The 21,161-nt window shown below is 41.1% G+C and overlaps 1 protein-coding gene across 3 annotated transcripts in view; it reads left to right on the top strand.

Moving 5' to 3' along the window:
• fgf12a (fibroblast growth factor 12a) overlaps positions 1–21,161 on the top strand; it is a 29,208-nt gene extending 8,047 nt beyond the window's left edge. For 2 of the 3 annotated variants that reach the window (XM_069718342.1, XM_069718341.1), the window contains exons 2-5: positions 3,740–3,850; positions 8,226–8,329; positions 16,978–17,176; positions 18,093–21,161. In XM_069718342.1, coding sequence (XP_069574443.1) covers positions 3,740–3,850; positions 8,226–8,329; positions 16,978–17,176; positions 18,093–18,208 — 530 coding nt within the window. In that variant the 3' untranslated portion in view covers positions 18,209–21,161. Of the gene's footprint in view, positions 1–708; positions 757–3,739; positions 3,851–8,225; positions 8,330–16,977; positions 17,177–18,092 lie in introns of all 3 variants that reach the window. The other variant, XM_069718340.1, reaches the window with a different exon arrangement.

Genomic DNA, 21,161 nt, shown 5'->3' with positions numbered 1-21,161 from the left:
TTAATGGTAAATGTTTATTGCAGAGAGGGAGCTTTACTGCAGTGAAGGGAGGTATAGCTGTAGTGATTAAGAGCTACTCTGGCTGTATTGATATACTGTACATAGGCTCTGTTCCTACTACACTTCATGGTATTATACCCCCCCCCCCTTTATTTTTTTTATTCTGCTGTTTCTATCCTGGTGCACTGATAACAAGCCAGCGGTGCAAGTCACCCCCCTCGCCCCATCCAGATAGTTCTGTCGTGTGATGCACAAGAGTCAAGTCCACTCAGAGTCCAGCAGACAGACTGATGAGGAAGGAGGTAGGCGGACATCAATTTTTAAGGCAGAAAGGGAGGACAACGGAGTCACTCAGACAGACAGAGAGAATAAATTAAACCCTTGTTGTCTTGCAGACTGATCAAACAAACAATCTGAGTGCCAAAACTACCACACATTGCTTAAATAGAACCATAAGCAGACAGACAGACAGACAACAAAGCAGTCAGGCCTCCAGACACTGTTGGGCAGGTAGGTAACTTATTTCAGCTGACACATAACCAGACAGAAAGCAGGCGGATGCTGTATGTCCTCTAATTGATTCTCCTTATATTTCCACTGATGCCTTGCCATATATTTGCTTATAAACAGCTGATGCGCTGGAGAATTTATGAATTCTGCCTGTTTAAAAGACTGTTGTTTTTCCTTCTATCCTCCCCCCTTCGTAAGATGCACCCTCGAAACCTCCACAGGTGTCCCATAAGGGCTGCAGGCTAGGTCAGTAGCTCAGCCTCCATCCGTGTGTGCTGTGTTTCTTCTCGTCTCCACCCCATCTCGCGCCCATGTCGACTCCCCCTCGGCCAGGGAGGGGGGGAGGTGGGGAGGGACAGACAGAGAGGGAGGGAGGGCCTGGGGGCTTTCAACACCTGTCTGACAGCCGACGACCCTCTCCCTTGCTGATTCTCTTGTTTTTTTCTTTCATCCCTCCTTCTGTGTGGCTTTCTAGGACTTTTTAAGCTTAATTTCGTCACTGTTTCCTCTGCGAGCTAAAACATAGCCAGTCGTCTGTTGCTCCTGTGTCTCTTTTCTCTCTGCCTTCTTTCATTTTGTTTCTGCCTCATTCTCTTTGTCAGTCAATGTCGGATCAGTCTTTATCCTCGCTCCTCGTTCTATGTCTGTAAATATGTGTAGTAGCGGTTCTTATTGTAGTGTATTTTGTTGTACATGGATATGATGTGTTTCTCCCTGTCAAACACTATATCAGAACAGGCGATCATTCACCATCTCATGGTCATGACGCCATTTGTCAACGTACCTAAATGTTGTTGTCCTTCTGTATTGGTATGAAGTAAATCTATTGACGTTCTAATGGCCCATACACTTACAGGCTGATCTTGCGTATGTTGCAACATGTTTCATGCACCAACACAAGTTGCAAGCTCTGGAGTTTACCTGCACGCACACTACACGCTCTCTGCTAAATGATTGGAACTGATGAGCCGTCAGCAATTGCTCAGGCCCGTGCCGAAGCCTTAATTTACGGAAGTGTAGTTATCACATGTGATTTACTGATGTGTACACTCCCATGTGCTTTCACGCACACCTAAGCACACGCACAAGCAGGCGCACACCCACATTCTCTTCACCCAGCCCATGATGGATGATGAAGGGCCTGTCCCAGGAATTGATGGCTCTAACCAATGGGTAGGTGAGTTGGGGATTGATGGTCAGGGTGATGTACAGTTGAGTACAACGTGAACCCACTCTCACCGGGGTTCACTTAGCTTAGTCCTTCTCTGAGCTCTCTTCTCCGTGCACTTGTCTTGGTACAATATAAATAGAGCTCCTGCACTGTTAATTTTTGCAGTGATCAGCTTTCGAGCAAAGACTTAATCTGTTATTACTGCTGAAGACAGATCTGACTAAAACTATCTTTCTCTCTTGATACCAAAGTTTGGCAATGTTTCTTTCTCCCAAATCATTTGGTTGTTTTTTTTTGTGCCTGGCTGGACTGAAAGGAATTGCATGTCCTCCAAGTCTTGTTCTGACCTTGGAGGACTGTCAGGCTCACTCATATTCCTTTATTCCAGTCACATACATGATTTATCAGAACATGTATGCCTGCAAAGCAATCCACTGAAGGTTTATTCAGGCCCATAAATGGAAACTAATCACCAATTTAAATGTGACAAAATGCACAATTTGTTCCTTTTGTCAGACAGATTAAACTAAGGATTAGCATCTACATTACTGTCTGTTTTCACTGGAGCTTCTCTCAAAATCTCAGCCTTTGCAAAAAAAAAAAAAAAAATAGCACATTACTGCTCAGCTGTAGAGTTTAATTATTCACTGTGAAACTTAAGAAGAATATGACTATATTTCTTTCTCTTATCGGCACCGAAAATGAGTTTCATTGATCTCAAAGTGGTTTTCAAGACACAACATAGAAAACAACAGAGAAGCCAAAATACACAATCCAAGTCTGGCTTACACTGATGTTGCCATTCAACTGTCTTCTGTATGCTTTTTACACAAAATCAAAAGACCTGCTGGACATTCAACAAACCTTGGAGACTGAATGTACATTTTCCCTCAGATAAACATAGTTTCGTACACATCAACTTGTCCCTGGCACTGCCTGAGGCCGAGAGGCTTTCTTTGCCCTGAGCTAATCCTCGTTTCCACCTGCTCCCCTGAAGTGTGGAGCGCTTTGAGCAGCACTCTGGCAAGCTGACAAAAGTCATACCCTCCAAACTAGGAGGTCGGTTCAGGGTTACTGTAATGAATAAAAAATAAAAAATAAACTTTAGATCAGTTTGCTTTCGGTTAAGAAACCAGTTGGAGAGAAGCAGTTGCGTGTCAAAACCTGCCTGTCAAAGAGAGGGATTTTATTGAATGTCAATCACATTATCTCCGAAATGCACAGTTGCTTCATACCAAATAAAGAAACCACTGGCATGTCAGTGTGCATTAAGTGTGGTTTTTAAAAGGGTTTCCAAATGATTCAAACTCAGTCACTTTTCTGTTCTAGATGCAGTTAGTCACGATGAGAAAGTAACAACGTTCTCATTGATTTTCTGTTATGGTGCTTCGTTGTAAGGGCCTTCTAGTCGAACAGCCATCGTTTACCCTTTTATGGGATTATGTGGTGTCACAGATGATTCATGACAAACTGTCCATCACAGTATTATTGATATCCAACAGCTGGCAAGAGTTAAGCAAAAGACAGAAGTGTCTAGTCCTGTATATATATATTTTTTATTTGCAGGTAAATGTGGAGTCTGGATTGTGCCACAAGAATACAGATTCATATTATTTAATATAGTTAGAGATATATTTCATGATGTAATTTTTGGATTGTGTATACATTTTACAGTCAAAAAATCTGTTTTAAAGCCTTTAATCTCTATGACAAGAGTGCACACCAGTAAATGTTTGTAAATGCATTTGAAGACTAAATAAGTCTGCCGTTGTTCTGCTGGCACACTCCATTTTCCACAGCCAACTTGCTGTATTTTAATCAATTATACACTACATTTTATGTTTGTGACACATTTTCTTTGTGATGATTTCAGCATTTGAAATAGCTTGTGTGAAAACACTTAGCTGCAAGCAGAGGTACCAACTAAATTGTATCTTTTGGTCACGACTATGACACTGTTGTTCTGACATAATCTTGGTGGGGATGGGGCTGTCGCTTGGCCGACATTTTGTGTGTGCGTGCGTGTGTTGTGTGTGTGTGTGTGTGTGTGCGTTTCAGAGCCACAGCTGAAAGGCATCGTGACACGACTGTTCAGCCAGCAGGGCTTCTACCTGCAGATGCAGCCGGATGGAACCATCGATGGCAGCAAGGACGAGAACAGTGACAACAGTGAGTGGAGCATTATGGAGGCTACAGCTTCCAGCATAAAGCATTTAATGGCTATGAATCAGTGGGTTACGTAATATATGATCACATTTAAAATGCTTTATTATTTTTAATTCTTATGTAACATGTTATTTGGGCAACCTAAAGCACTCCAAAATTAGTGTATGACACCCTCACCAAATTGGATTTCCTGTACAAAAATGTACAGTTTTAAAGGGAACTGTTCAACAAATTTTACACAGCAGAATGCCCTCTTTTCTGCATCTGGTTATGCAATCGTAAGCATAGATATAAATGTGTCAAAACCTACTCAGATGGATTATGTATTCTTAGTCGGTTCTCTCAACATTATACCTTTCACGGTGTGTAAATAAAATATTTATGGAGCTTCTGGTTTTAAGATTTTGATACCAAAGTCAAATTAATTTCAGTATCCCTACCAAGGGCTAACTAAGTAAACCATTTCTACTGTATACACTTCATGATTGTAAGTGTCACATTGTGTTGATTGATATAGCTCCGCAGACTGCGTGTGATTATCGCAGCAGAATTTTCTTCCTGGAAAAAGCCATTGCCTGAAACAACTGTAGCCCCACCGCTTCACTCCTTGCCTCAAAGATCCCTCCCCGAGCCACTTTTTTGCAATATTTCACCACCGATCGACTTTCCATAGTGGACTACCAGTAGATAAATAGCCTCCAGGGTATAGGCCCCTAAAGCTTTCGCACCCCGTCCACCTCCACATAAAAGGAAACAGAGGAAAATCAGATGACTCTGGAGAGAGTCTTTTATATTAAAACATATAGGCGTTTGTAAGAGATTCCTATGAAGAATCAAAGAAGAGATATATGTCAACAGAGAATGGTCGTCAAAGCGATAATGATGACACTCCCAGTCTGGAGTGAAGCCGGACAGGAAACCAATCATGACCTTTCTTCTCTAAAACATCCTGCCAATCTTAAAGGAAGCCAGAGCCAAAGCTGCTGGACTGTAGCAGTCATGCGGTGAAAAGAACGGTCTCTCCCTGACACTCGTCGCTTTATATTTTACGAGAGGATAGATCTTCATTGAGGAGTACTTACAGCATAAAGGAAAAGGGCAAAAGGGATCACCGGAAGAAGTAAGAAACCCACATTCACATAATGCATTTCATTTGTGCTCCTTGAACCCATTGCTCTTTTTTGGAGGGCCTCTATTGTGTTGTAAAGGCTTTGGCTGGTGAGGTTTTGTTGAATGTGAGGGCTTCCCCACCTCTAGGTAATCCTCTAGTTAAGCAGTCTCACTGGCCCAGGGATGGAGAAATGCAGTGAATAATTCAGCCATAGCAAACTAAAAATACCACCTTCTCCGTTTGTACCCAATGAATAATTCTCTATATGAGATGCCTCATATGAGAGAGAAGAGGAGAGCAGGAGGTGCTGCAAGAGGAATTTGGAGGAGAGTTAAAAGAAAAAAGGCGGAGTGATTAAGAGGGATAGAAATGGACGAAGAGGTTTTGGTATTCAGCTCTTGCACTGAACTATTGATTGCCTGGCTGGATTATTAGAATAATAAATTCCCTCCACCCTTGAACCACGCCACCTTCTGACGTGCGGCATCCTCAGCAGTGGCAGACGGAATACAGTAATTTATTTTCAGAGGATGGTTCAGTGGAACCAATGGGATTGTGGAGCATGATGCCACCTGCATATACTAGGTGTGACCTGAGCTCAGAGTGCACTTCAATTCTATTTGTTATTATTTGTGATATTTCTGCATGGAATGACAACAAGTGCCGAGACAAGGACACAACTGGACAGAAAGTAGTTTTATTGGGAAAAATGCATGGAAAAGAAAATTAAATTCGGCTTTGATCAAATCATAGTTTTCAAATAGTCCAACCTAGGTGTAAAGTGAGAAGTGCTTGATAGAATAGAAAGTTGCTGCTTCCGGCCTCGATGTACAGTACAAGCACTGTACGTAAAATTACTTTAAGCATGACTGACTGGAAGAGCTACGCTTCTTTAACTGCCAGGGCTGCGTAACAGCGCTCCATTAAAATCAACATTCATGTTCAAATTTGAACAGTTATTAATTTGACTGTCATCAGTTGATCACCTGCAGTAATTACCTGCTCTCGCTGAGGCTTTAGGAAAAGACATCTGGTTTTGAGACACCTGCAGTATAAGGCACTCACCCTCCATCCATCCCTGATTCTCTGGGTCTGATTGATGGGATTAAGAGAGGCTTTTTTTCTTAGCTGAAGACTGAGTCATTAATTTACAGTTTATGGACAGGAGCAAAGGAAAAAAATTATCTTAAGACACTAATAAACCCCGTATAGAAGCACACGTACGAACACATATATGGCACAGTTTTTACCATCTCTCCCATCTATGGATTTGCGTTTCTCACTGGATTTGGAGACGTGCCTTTGGCATTTGAAGTTTGGCTCTGTGTCTTCGTAAACCTTTCCTGCAGGGTTTATGTCATGCTGCGCCAGTATTCTTCACATAAAATGCACTTCCCTTCGCCTACCTGCAGGATTTGCTTGTAGCCGATTACAGCTCCGCTGCAAGACTTGCCGTTGCAAGGATTTTGCTTTATTGGGCTGTTTGAAAACATGTTGTCAGGCCCTTTGATGATAGCAGATCCCCAGAAATCTCTTAACTCTCCCTGCACCAGCCCAGCTTTTCTCTTTTCTTGGTGAGAGAAAGGATTTAGGTTATTAAGGGGAGAGAAATCGCCTTCAGAATAGCCATCAGGTACTTTAACGCCAGTCAGTGCAGCTGTAATTATGGGATCCATCAACTGTTGGAGCTGAAAATAGAAATGCTGGACATTTAGAAGATAGCTGAATGACAGCTCCTGTCAGTTCTCAGATTTTTCTGGCAGGCAGATGAGAGTAGGGAGAGCATATTGTAATTATAGCAAAATAGTGTAGTAGCACATCATATTTTATGGCTTTTTTCCTCCCAATTTTCAAGCCAGGCTGAACTGTGGATGGTGCCTCTGACAGACATTGCCAGTCATCGGCGAGACAAAAGAAACAGCCATGAAAGGCTGAAGTGGAGAGAGGGAACAGACGCAGGAGAGAGAGAGATGACAGAAAATACAGAGAAGACAACAGATTGGAAAGCCTGAGAAAACAAATTGAAGGTGTTAATGGACTCATAATCTTCTTTTATATCCTAAATATCAGGTCATCAAGGGTATACATACTTGCTGGAGTGGTCAGTGTGTGTAACCTGCACCAGTGGCCTGAGGGCATATTTAAACCATTGGCAGGCGAAAGCAGCACGTCGATATTTATTGAGTGAAAATGAATCTGCTCGGAGGACAGACCCGTGTTGGCACGTCTCTTCTTGTCTCTGCCAGCTTTATCTGATAGTCCCCATCGGCACTTGCAGAACAATCATTCCAACAATACAGGGAATGCGCAGTATGTAAAGAGTGTCCTCACACTCTCACCAAACCAAAGCCAATGAAAGTCACAGTTCAGTCCTCAGATTCAGAAGAAACCGCCTGCTGAAAAATAGCATGGTATCCTAAATCAAAACACACTTTTCTCCAATGGTTTTGTCTGTTTCCCCATCAGAGATTTCTGTGTGTGATGTTTTAATGGTGCTCTCTTCACTGCTTCAAAGGTGATTCTATGTACTTTCATGCACTCGTCAGCATCCAATAATAATTGAATGAAAATGTGGCAACAACTGTGGGTACGTGTAGTTATATTACACAGCAACCTGCAGTGATATCCAATCAAACCGCACTCACACAGTGGTGATGTGGGAGATTGCTGACTTAAACTCTTAATGAATATTGTCTAAAAGTCTTCTGAACTTTAACATCAATTAGTATTTAGTTATGCATATTTGATGTTGCTGAGAAGACTTGAAAGCAAATTTCAGAGGCTTTAAAACTGGCTACTGTTGAGTTTACTGTTTACGCACTGCTATTATGTCTTTTCATATAAAGTCATAAATGTAAGTTTGTGTGTAATTACTTTGATTTGACAAAATATACATCATCAAGGACACTTTCATTCATCTAGCTAGATAGCTGTACAAAGATGCACAGATGCTCTGTCATCTCTTTTGCCATCATTTCTGTTAGCTGTCACCAGAAACTTTTGGATTTCTGCTTTAACATTAATGCCTCACGGTGAGGTGTGTCAGCGTTCCCGTTGTCCGCGTCCTGTGCTGTTCACTTTACTGCTGACAGATAGCCAAAGTACAGCGATCAGAGGCTGTCGTGTCTACAAGAGTTAAGTGAAAACTCAATTGTCCTATCCTGTCCTCTCTGTCCAGTGTCTCTCTTTTGTCTCGGCCTCTTTGTAACTGCCTGTCTCTCCCTTTCCTCCCCTCCCCACCTGTCCCTCACTCTGTCTGCTCTGCAGCCCTGTTTAATCTTATTCCTGTGGGTCTGAGAGTGGTGGCCATCCAGGGGGTGAAGAGTGGCTTCTACATTGCCATGAATGGCGAGGGCATGCTCTACAGCTCGGTAAGATAAAAGCCCTTGCTCCAGTGACGCCATTAGTTTGTGAGTGTTTGTGTGTTACCAGCATTTGTTCATTTACATGTGTTGTGTTTTGTTCTGTTTGTTGTCTGTTTTAATATCCCACTGCAGCAGAGAGTCAGCCCTTCCAAACCCTTTCATCTCTGCTCAATTCGAGAGCTCTTCAGTTGTGCCTTTGTGTTGCAGTGCAGCACTATCCCCCCCTTTGTTGTTGAAGCAGCACCGCACATGTTTTACATTTAATTTGACATCAAGTTCAGTTCTCAGCCCTTTTGAAAACTGCTTTTACTTCTTTTACAGGCTACTGACGGAAGCTCGTTATGTGGCAGCTATAAACGGAAACCGCCTCTGAGTTTCGTTGTCTTTTGATTTGGATGATGTTGCTTTGTTCAACTTTCGTCCTGATTTCTAGGAAGGATTCCTGCTGTCTTAAATGGATCCTACACTTCAAAAACATCCATTTTAAATTAGTGCAAGACAAGCTGAGAAATTATTTCACTTTTTTCACATTTAATAAATGTAGTGCATTACTATAAAAGTCCTACACTGGCAAAATGAAATCACCACATTAGCAGAAACTTCAAACTTGCAAGTATACATTGCAAAGATGGATATTTTATTTGCAGCGTGATATATGGGAAACATATAGGCCAGTGTGGGGAACACATGTACATGTCGGGGTGGACCTGTTTACGGATGTCAGCTGGAGAAAAGTCATGGCTGTTGCACTGAGGATGAAGATGTGTTTCGGGACCACGTCTGAGGAAAATGAGCTGTAGAGGGAGAGAGTATTTGCAAGAGAAATGGGGTGGGGGCATACACAGAGATATAGAGGCAGGAAGATTTCCCAGTTGGCATAGTTATATAACCTCTGGTGTTACTGAAGAAAAAGGATCGGAGGGCTGTGTTACCCACAAAGCTCTACTGTGGGTCTTGGTGATGGCCATCTGATTGCCAGGCAGCCATGATGAATGACTTGCAGGAGCTGGAATTCACAGACTGCCCATCAAAGTTTTTCTCTCTTAAAATACTCATAAAATACTTGAAGGGCCCAGTGAAGCCAGTGTCTGCTCTGTGGCAACTTACATTTATTGGTAAGGGGGCACTTTACAGCAAAGCAGACAAGAGAACAGTTTGAAGAAGAGATAAATGGTGTACATGATGCTCTTTCTAAACGTCCACTTGAATAGTTGTCCATCGTCTCATTTGGTGAATTCAGTGTCATTTTATCCGAACAACAGGCATTTTTACTCGGGACAACTTGATCACAACTCAGTGCCTCGACAAATGTATGAACCACTCATAAGTTCAGAGAAGGAAGTACAGTCAATGCGCAGAATGTTATGACTCACCTCAGTAGACGGAATCATTCATAACCAAAGGCTCATAAACAAGTGCGCAATTCACAGTCCCACTATGAGGCTTCTAATAACCCTCCACCCACGGATCTACGTATAATTAAAGTTAAATCGAGCCCAGACAGAATCTTTTAATTTATCAGAAATGACCCCCACACATACCGACCCTTCATGAAACCATAATTTGCATCAGAGTACATGATTCTTATTAATTACAAGTGATTCAGTACCTCAGTGTCAGACAGCAGCTTTCAGCATGACAAACATGACTTATCATTTTCACCATCATTTTTATGGGCGTAGGAGGAACAACTTTAACCTTTCTATCACATGGAGAGAGAGAGTGTTCATCAGAGGGCAATACATTTCTGCAGTAACAGTTGAAAGACCATTTTAATTAAAGGCAAAGAATGAGTGCACTCTCTGGCCATATGGAGGAGGTCCAGTTTCTCTGCTGTGAAGCAAGGGAAATTAGCAATGGTAAGCAGAATTGCGGGTGGTAGGCTGGATCACAGGGAGGCTTATAGACATTTGAGAGGCGCCGAATGCTCATAAACAGGCTAAATTAACATGCAAACTGTTTGGATGAAGGTACAGATCGTCTCTGTTTCCCTCTAATTCCAATTATTTACCTGTTTAATTTACCAACAAAGATTATGTGCATGATAGGCAATATGATAGGCACTCTTGAAAGTGTTTCAGGAAGACTCGTAAAGGGAAAATTTCTGTACTATATTCACACTTTTATGAGAGCTCTGGTGGTGCAATCACAGCTATAAAATAAGTCCTTCACTTTCATTCCTCATACTTACTCACATTTACTTTTATTATTATTTGTGCAGGTCTCTTATCGTTTTTTCCTCACCTCCCTCTCTTATACAGTACACTCTTCCTTCCCTCGCTCTCCTTCAAGGTTTCCATTACACTTGTCTGCCTCTTCCAAACTCTAAACTTTCTCACTGCTTGTTTGGTTGTCTTGTTTTGTCTTCCTTACATCTGAGAGCAGAGATGCATAGCTCTCTCCCTCGCCCCCCTGGGAGATAATTACTGAGGGATATCCTCCTACCTCTGTAACACTCCCTCCCTTTTCTTTTCCTCTCCATGCTTCTTTGCACAGTCTTGTTAGTGAGGGAATGCGACAAGCTTTATCATGTGTGTGTGTTTGAGATGATGCTGAGGAGTTGTATTGCAGCTTTGCGAAGCCTCAGTCTTTTATCTAGGTGTCAAGTGTCTTACCATTTTTTAGTTGTCAGTTTACTAATGCTGTTGATCAGCTACGACATACATTACAGACTACACATATTCTGGTTGCTGGTTGGCTCTTCTTGCTTGGCGTGCTCACCATTGAGGCTGTTGCTGATTGGAAGCTGATGTAGCTGAGGGTGAGCAGGGTGATAATGCTTATGTGGAGTGTTTAGCAATAAAGTGCGTGGGGGCTGAGCATCTACAATGAAGAGTTTCCTTCCATTATTTATAACACTCATTATGACCTACTTTACTACACAGCAGTAACCACTGTTTTCTCTCCGTTTCTATCTATCTATCTATCTATCTATCTATCTATCTATCTATCTATCTATCTATCTATCTATCTATCTATCTATCTATCTATCTATCTATCTATCTATCTATCTATCTATCTATCTATCTATCTATCTATCTATCTATCTATCTATCTATCTATCTATCTATCACGCACGCACGCACACACACAAACACACACAGGCATCTAAACTGTTCTGACTCTTTCTTTCAGTCGGCTACAAATTTTACTTTTTATTTATGTCACCGAAAAGAATGATAAGTTGCAGTAAAACCATCACTAGGGTCCCTGAGAGAGGAGTGAGAGAGAGAGAGAGAGAGAGAGAGAGAGAGAGTGAGTTTGGAAGGTCAGGGAGAGGTTCAGAATTTGTTTGAGTGACAAATGATAATGGACATTTGTAAGTAGGCTCTGCCTCTCTCCTGGGTCTTGCTCCTTTTCTGTCACCAGAACAAAAACGGCTCATCGACGTTTGCATGTGTTTTTGGGTGCGTTAGGACTGCAGCTAATTTGTAGCTATTATTTATATTTCTCATTGCTTGATTGCAACATAATACAAAAGACATTTTTTAGAAATACTTTTTTTAAGACCATTTCTGAATTTTCAGATTGTTTTTGAGGGGCTGGTAACAGTCTGTGTTTGGTGTTTTTGCTTGATAAATGGCTCAATACCTGTGAAAGTTTGGTGAATAATTGTTTATCACTTGACTGATGGATTACTTGAGCAGCTGCTTCCGTAATGGTGTGCATGCATATTGTGTAGTTGCATATATATGTTGACCAAATACTAATGAATGATGAGAAAAAAAGAGGAAGGTAAGGACATAAGGGAAATGAGTAGAGTACATTTTCTTTTCTCTTTGACCATTGGATCTATGTGTTTGGGATTTGAGACATTAACCATCAGTGTCTTCTTTGGAAGAAGATAAGGAAGGACAGAAAAACCCTTTTTGAAAAGTGATTGATTTTCTGATTGAGACAGAGAAAAAGATAAACAGGCAGAGGAGGGCAGGGATAGAAAAAGTGAGAAAGGTAGTTTTTCAGTTTAAGTAATGTCTAGACAATCCCGACCAGAATCTCTCCAAGAATAATAATAAGCTCCCTGGGAGTTCCATGGCAGGCCTGGGATTGTCACCAAAGCCAAAATCTCTAAGATACAATAGTGTTTCATGACCAAATTTAAATTGAGGACCTCCCCATATCCTATACATCTTTATCCAAAGTCAAAGGATGCCTGTCAGCAGCAGCTCCTGAGTGTGCAGCAGCTCCTGAGTGTACAGCAGGAGAGCTACCTCCCTCCTCAGATGGAGTCAGTAGCTGATTTGGATTCAGGATGCGTTCAGCTCAGTTCTGCTGTGGCAACCCAGTTTCATATCCATTACATCTTGTTATCCTTCTGCATGTTTCATTTTACATTTCAAATACTTGCACCCACACTTTCCACAATCCCCCAACACACACACACACACACACACACACACACACACACACACACACACACACACACACACACACACACACACACACACACACACACACACACACACACACACACACACACACACACACACACACACACATCTACCTGAATCACCACAGACTTTTATTGTTGTTTTGTCTGCGATTGACATTTTGTTGCAACTGGCTTTAAAATTAAGATGAGCTGAAATCCAGAAAAATGTTTGACAGCCACTATTACAAAAAGACAGCTGACATGAAAATATCTCATGGTGGAACAGCACTGCAGTGAGTTAAAGGTTCTCTGTGGAGTTTCTGAGCTCCAGTGGTGCAGTAGAGCTGTTCTTCGATGAGTGGGGGCTCCATTTTGTTTATTTCGAGCAGACATGCTAGGACACATATGCACGTGCAAATGCATGTGGATGATGCGATGCACACTCCTACCAATGATGCCACATTTTTCCCCCAATCAAGAAAGGGAGGCTACAGGCAAAAGCTATGCACAAATGCACTACCAAAGGCATGGAAGAAGAGGACTGTAAATTGCCATGTACATAATGCTGGATTTAAAAAAACTGAACTCAAGTTTGCAAATATCAAATGTAGACTAAAATGCAGTGCCTCCCTTTTATAGATATGGACATTTGTTGAGTTAACTAGTTATTAACATCGTGTTTGATTTAATGTGCAAGTTTAGTGAGTGTAATGTTAAAATTTGTCACTTGGTTCAGCATTGTTTTTACTCTTGTTTCACTATAAATTTGCATATCTAACCTATACCTTCAACATATCTGTGTATTGCATTCCCTGAATGCTTATAAAGCAGGAAATACAAACAAAATTGGGACCTGCTCATCAAATCATTGCAACACAGTGTTAAAGAAACTCCAAGAAACTCCTTTGAATTATTTATAAATATCATTGAAGATCTGTACCTATACAATGACATTTGCCTCTTTCAAACAGAAGAGGCTGTAAATTTAGATGACATTAAACCATTAAAAAAAATAAGGTATTACATTTTTGTGTGCTAAAACTGCCTAAACATTTATATTCAGTCTGCAGTTTCGTGGTGTTTGTCCGCTGGGTCTCAGGAGAACCTCCTTGTTTGTTTATCTTTAGCTCCACTCAGACCCCCTAATGGTTTCGTGTGAGCAGTCTCGCGTGCCGAGTTTCACTAACAAGCTTTTCTCCCTCAAATCACCACGGAATATAAATAAGCATCCCTGTAATTGGTTTACTGTCACCAAGCACAGCCTGTTAGCCCTGAAAATGTGGCACGTCTCTTTTAAAATTTTCCTTGTATTGTGGCAGTACCAACTTTGATTGATTATGTATTTCTGGCAGAGAAAGTGACAGGGACAACTTGTTGGTGTGCATTTTAATGTGTGTCCGCATTGGTGTTGCACCGAGTTTGTGTGCATGTGTGCACGTTTGCTAATGTGTGTTATTGTGCTTTGCCTTGGCTGTGTGGTTCTGTGGTTCATGTCCATTAAGGAGATCTCATTAATCACAAGAGACTCTGACCCCGTCTCTTCACCGCATATTTCCACTCAGTCATCCACAAACAAGGTACTCTGTCACAGATTTCAAAGTCACTTACATTCCACCCCTATCATTCCCAAGCCACAGCCAGGGGGCTTTCTAAATTGCCCCAAGACTTTTCATAGACAGTAACAGAGCGTCGTCCTTGTGGAGACATCTGGAGGGGGAATCTACAGCGTGTCAGCAAAGCAAAGTGGTTTATCGTGAAGGGTAGGATATTGGCGTGCACATATGTTTTTTCTGAAGGTGTGTACATGAGTGTGCTCGGCCTGATTTGAGCTCCAAACTAATGAAGAAGGGACAAACCCTGCTGGTGTGTAATGTATCACTGTCTGCCCCCTACCCACTCAAACACATATGTTCACTCACAAACACACACTCTGCCAGACAGCCACTACGTGACCCCCAGTGCCCCAACAGCGAGAGAGATGTCTGCTGTTTGACAGTGTGTCAGCAGGCCCAGATAAACTCAGCTGCCAGCTCTCCACAGAGCTTCGCCTCCCTCCCGCTGACCAGTGAGACGTTTCCACACCGCCGACCATATGACCTCACCTTCCCCGAGTCCTTTACACAGCCTGCTAAGCACTGCTGTGTCTTATAAATCAGCGGTCACACACACTGACTAATTTTGCTGAACTGCGCCGTGCCAAGCGAGCAAAAACATAGCTTCACATACCCTTACAACTGCCCTGATTTTAAATGGAGTGAATTTAAAGCTGCTCAAATATATATTTAAAGGACCAATGGATCAAATGACTGTGAGTAATGTAAAGATTTTGCTTATAGAAACAAACCCACAGTTTGACCATGTAGGATCTGCAGTTCCCCTCGACTTACCTGCTGAGCCCTAAACTGCACACATACAATATGTTCCTCAGCTATTTAGCAGTATAGAAGCCTGGTGTTTTTTTTAAAGAGCTGTTGTAAAGCAAAACAGACCTAAAAAGAAGAGTGAATATTAGACATGCGAGTTGCATGTGTAAATACGCTTGTTTATATATATATATATATATATATATCTATGTGTAATATGTAATTATTTTGTTTTACAGCTTAAACCCAAAAAGTGGCTGAAAAAGTGGCAGAAAATTTCATTAACACTTAACTTAGAGTTGTTTTCTGCGTAATGTGGGTTCCTGTGACTTTAAAGGGTCATTTCACCTGAAGTACAAAACCTCATATTTACTCATTATTGTGAAGAAATACATGTTTTAATTTGTCCAACTGAATCCTACACTGAAACTTCTGCCTCCAGTCGAATACAGTGTAGGTGAGGGGATTAAATTGGCACAAAAAAAAAAATCAGCTGCAACATTTCTGTGTAAGTGCCACTCTGACTTTGGTCAATCCACAGATATCACTGTAAACATATTTAATGACTTCTGATTCTTCAGTGCATGTTACCTGAAAACTACCTGGAGCAGTCATTTAATATAAAATCCCTTGTGTTGCCTTCATTCTTTATTCTTCTCTCCATCTATCTCTCTTTCTCTCTCTCTCTCACACACACACACACACACACACACACACACACACACACACACACACACACACACACACACACACACACACACACACACACACACATGCACACAAACACACACAAGCACACACAGTCACCTCCAGCGGGAAGCAGAATTGGGCTGTCAGTCAAATAGACAAACTTAAAAAGGCCACACAGAACCCTGGAGGTGATATTAATGAATGAAATACAGCACTGACACAAAGACACACACACACACACACACACACACACACACACACACACACACACACACACACACACACACACACACACACACACACACACACACACACACACACACGGTACAAAGTCTACCCAAACCGAGAACGGCCCAACATCCACCAAACCAGCTGTTCTGCATCATCTACATCTATTTTGGACACACACGACTTCCCCGCCCTTCAAACTGACTGGCGTTAGTTTTTAATTTAGCTTCATGCACTCAGGAAGCATTGAGACAAGGAGGAGAGCAGGGACGAGGAGTAAGGTTGATGAGGTTGGCGTCCACCTTGTCAGCACATGTTAATCAGCCCACCTGCTTCAATAAGTATAGATTTTGTTTCAGAAAAGTAAAGCTACACATTTTCCTACCTGTTTTAATCACAGTGCGACACATTATCCTCATTAAAAGTGAACAAATTACCAAAAAATTACTGCAGTTTAGGTCTGTTATGGATTAGAGAGTCAGGAGTATTGTTTCCTCTCCTCCGCTGTCATGGCAATAATCTGGCACCCTACTCAGTCCTGACAGTGTATCCAATATCTGGCTCTTTCCATTTTTTCCTTTCATTACTCTCCTCTTCCTGTGTGTCCCCTTGACTTTCTCCTTGACTTACTGGTCTGATGATGAGGCTGAGATAAAAATCTTCCATTGTTCACCGCTATTCTAATAAGACTATCATTTTCAGTACTTGGATTTTGTGTGTGTGTGTGTGTGTGTGTACAATATGTTTATTGACCTTGGCACCGTCTACATGCTAGTCATGAGAGCCAATATTGGCAGAGTGAAACGGACACAGCTTTCCTTTTTTTTTTTTTTTTTTCTCAAGCAAGACTTAATAAAAATCCTCCATCTGTTATGTTGCTGTTTATTTCTGTATGTGGCTTTTATATTGTTGTGAATACAAAGCAGTTGTAAATGTAGTGTGCACTGATAAATGCATTCCATAATATTGATAGCTATGTCCTTCACTCAAACCTTTTGCAGGAGATGTTCACACCAGAGTGTAAGTTCAAGGAGTCTGTTTTCGAGAACTACTACGTGATCTACTCGTCCACTGTGTACCGGCAGCAGGAGTCAGGCCGTGCCTGGTTCCTTGGCCTCACCAAGGAGGGACAAGTCATGAAAGGCAACCGGGTCAAGAAGACTAAGCCCTCATCGCACTTTGTGCCCAGGCCCATTGAAGGTATGAGACAACTTATAGAAAAAAATTTTGGGGAAAAAAAAAAGAGAACTTTTTAATGTTTTGTTTGTTCCCTTTCTTTGGTTATGCATGTGTAATTACATTCTAAAGCAATCTGAGAAATTTCTGGTTTATAACATATTTCTTTTCTGGTTTTCAAAGAGCTTTCCAAAGTTATAAAAAAAACCTAACATTTCAAACTTTTGAATCTTGGCTTGGCCTAAGACCTGAAGCCTACATTAACAACTGGGTGTGTGCGGTTTGAAATAAGTGGCCATCGAGGAGACACGGAAGGTCTGATGAAAAATATTATTGAGTGGCATTATGGGAAATCTTGGCTTATGTGGTTTTGGAGCTTGACCAATATCCAGTCGTCTACGTTTTGAGTTTCATTCGTTTTCAAATGTGTCTCTTGTGAGACTTTCAGCTTTATGAAGGTGCAATGCTAAATCACAGGAGTGCCTCTTTAAAAAGCTTGTGCAGTCTCAGGTACAAGAGAGAGGTGGGTAATGTAAAGCATTACACTCACCAGCTGTATGATATACAGTATTCATTAAACCAACCCCGGTTTTATAGTATCACACATAGGAAGGATCTTTGTTGTTGTGGGTACAGGCTTCTTTTTTAATGTCTTCTCTTGCATGTTGAGTGAGAGCAGTCCTCTGATATCTGATAGATAGTATCATGAAAATTTCTCAAGCAATATGATAAAAAATAAAAAGTGCTAACATGACCTAATTCCACTGTTTTATCCCTCTCAGCCTGGTGTAATTGTCCCAGCTTCACACCTGACCTTGTCTCTGTCTGCACATCCATCGCTTCAATCTGCTTCATTGTCCCCTTTCTGAGCTTCTCCTATCTTTGTCCTCTCCTCCTTTCTCCTTCCTCCTCTTTCCTTCCCTTTACATCTCTGCCACAGTTTGTATGTACAGGGAGCCATCACTGCATGAGATAGAGGACAAGCATCGCTCCCGGAAGAGCTCAGGGACTCCCACCATGAACGGAGGGAAAGCTGTCAATCAGGACTCCACATAGCACCTGGGGGAGGGGCTTCCAGCAGGGGGGAGTGGCCTCATCCTGACTCAGGGGAAGGGGCCATAGGAAAACTCACCGCCCCCCCCGCCCCCAAAATACGCACCACCATAACCTCTGAAAAAAAAAGAGTGTGTTGCGACGACGAGGAGCTATTACTGTACACCCAAGACAACAAAAACAAAAACTGAACTCTTGCCTGTGAAAACCTTTTAGATGAATTATGAAACCAGAAGATATATACATACATACACATATATACATACATATGTATATATATATGTATATTTATATGAAAAAAAAATAATTTTCAATCAGGACTTGACCAACATTTTATGCAAAAAAGAGAAAAAGCTGTGACAAACAAACAAAGGAATGGTGGTCTCCCTTCACACAAATACAATTATCTGTCATTTCCAATTTATGCTGTGAAAAACAAGCTTTAATACATGTTAAATTTTCATACATTGAGTTGATTTTCTAAAATGCTATTGCACTCTCATGCTTTATTGTGTTATTGTTGTCAATAATAACAATACCATTATCATTATAATCATTACTAATCTGTTGATTTTATCATGCCAGTTACTATCATGGTTATTCTGGCTTTTTTTTTTTTTTTTTTTGAGACTAAAGGAAGTATTTTCTGTTGTTGTTGTTGTTGTTGTTGTTGTTGCTGTTGTTGTTGCTGCTGCTGTTGTTGTTGTTGTTGTTGCTGCTGCTGCTTTTATGTTTTTTCTTTCAGTTTGATCTTGAATGCACTGTCACACCACTTGCTCTGGTGTGAGGGCAAGACTGACAGTACTGATAGTTCTCTGTGTTGTACTCCAATGGAAACAGAGTGGGATGTAATTTACTCAGGTGTGTACCGTAAGTTAGACTAATGTGACTGATAGGACACAAACTCCCCCATGTTGCCCTGCTGCGGCAGGACAGGACTGATACAAGCAATATAATAGAGAGCAGTCTACTATGTGTCGAAATGATACTAATGACAAGCTGACAACACTTCGCCATGGTTGGTGCGTTTGTTAGTAGAAAAAACTGACAAAGAAAGTTGTGTAAGTAGGTAAAGGTCAGAATCAAAGAAATCCTCTTTTGATATAGCTTCAATATAATCTTACAATTTGCTAGGATTATTATATTAGGTTATAAGCAAAGAGATGTCCAAACTTGTCAATAATGACAAAGAATAGTATCCTCTCCAAAAGCTGAGAGCAAGAGAATGACCAGCATCAGCACTACGAGCCATGGCCAAAAATGGTCACTTCACATTTGCACCTCAAAAACACAGACCCCTTTCACTGCTGTTACCTAACACAACGACTCTCAAAATATGATTATATACCTGTATTCATGCTCTTGAACTATATGGACAAATTATGAAATATTTGTTTAAAGACCTGCTGTTCTTTTTTTTAAGCAAGAGAAATAAATGGAAATTATTTTGGCAGGCCTGGCAGTGAGGGGTTGTGTTGACTAATTTTCAAAAAGTTGTACTATTTCTGTTACTTTTATCCTGAAATCCTTTGAGCTTTTTCAACATTGGTGGACAGGGTGCCTGACTGTTTAATAAACCACTGACCTGACATGTTGATATTTTCAATATAAGGTCACAATCATTAAGACTTTCCCACCACAATGGAAGCAGAATGTTTAATTGAGGAACCAGTTCATCTGGACTTAGTCGGGTTAGTGGAGAATGTCATATCATCTCGGTGAGGTTATCTTTTATTTTTTTATTTTTTCTGAAATGATAACGCATCCATCCTTCCTGGCTTTGCGACCCATCAAATGATCCTTTTTGCTGCATTGTGGGGGAAAGCGTCTCTTTCATAAATCAAGGTACTGACTGTAAAAAAGGCGAATTGACTGGTACACCACATACGCTGTGTACATGGCTGAGTTCATTCCTAATCCCCAATTAATTTGTCTAACTCAGGAAGTCCGACAGTTGTTCCGTGAATCGGGCCAGACATTAAGGCTGGCCGCTCATTGTCCAGCACTCGTTGCACAAAGGCTGGCACCGGTGTGGTGTGTAAGGCTTGGGGTCGAGGGTGTTTTTATCACTAAAGATAATATACAGCGAAGCTTAGCCATCTTAAGAAGGCCGATGAAGGAAATAGGCAAAAGAAAGCATGACCCGCATGAGTGTAGAAGTTGATGTAAGTTTGGTTTGAGGTGAGATCTAATAAAAGATTCTTTTAAATTTGGGGAGAATAGGTCCAAAACTTTTTTATGCAACGTTTGATCAGTATTTTAGCGAGAGTTTATACCTCTCTCCTATAACTGGTTGGAAACCATTTGCTAGATTGGTGGTATGTACTGTAAATAGCACACATTCAGTTGCACAGATCAAACCACAGCGATATATCATCATGGACCTGGGAGGGTCTTCTACCTGGGACCTGGGTCTACAGCTGATGCAAGTTACCTGCAAGAGCTAACGGTAGATTAGTTCAACTTCCACAGCACCTACAGCATAATGGTGATACATACAGTACATTAGACATGACATTGAAAGTCAACAGGCAAGACCAGCATATATAAGTATCTTTTTACAGAGGTTTATATTGGTGCAAATGAGATATGTGTGGACCTAAAGCAATGCATGAAATTGGATGTACTTCATGTCAACTGTTGATGGCAGAATGAAAGGATTTGAGGAAGGAATGTATAAGGCACGGAGGTAAAAATAGCTGATGTGAGAAAGCAGTAAAGCAAAGCACTTTTTTTGTGGGTTTATTGATGTATGAAAGGGTGAGCCAAGACTTTGGTTGTATGAGATGTTAACATACTTTAATATTTTTTATTTTTGCAGATGATTTCACTGCATTGGAACACGCTCATATATGCATTATGAATTGTGAGATGACATAAAAAATATGCATTGATAATAAAAATCAGAATGAAGTTAGTGATTGTTTAAGAATAAAGACTATGTTATGAAAAACAA

Source organism: Brachyistius frenatus, unplaced genomic scaffold, assembly GCF_029030835.1.
Source record: "Brachyistius frenatus isolate BFR_SWC_R1_liver_20210118 unplaced genomic scaffold, ASM2903083v1 Contig_190, whole genome shotgun sequence".
NCBI lineage: Eukaryota > Metazoa > Chordata > Actinopteri > Embiotocidae > Brachyistius > Brachyistius frenatus.
The sequence above is the reverse complement of the archived record's forward strand: the minus strand, read 5'-3'. Positions and strand labels throughout refer to the sequence as shown.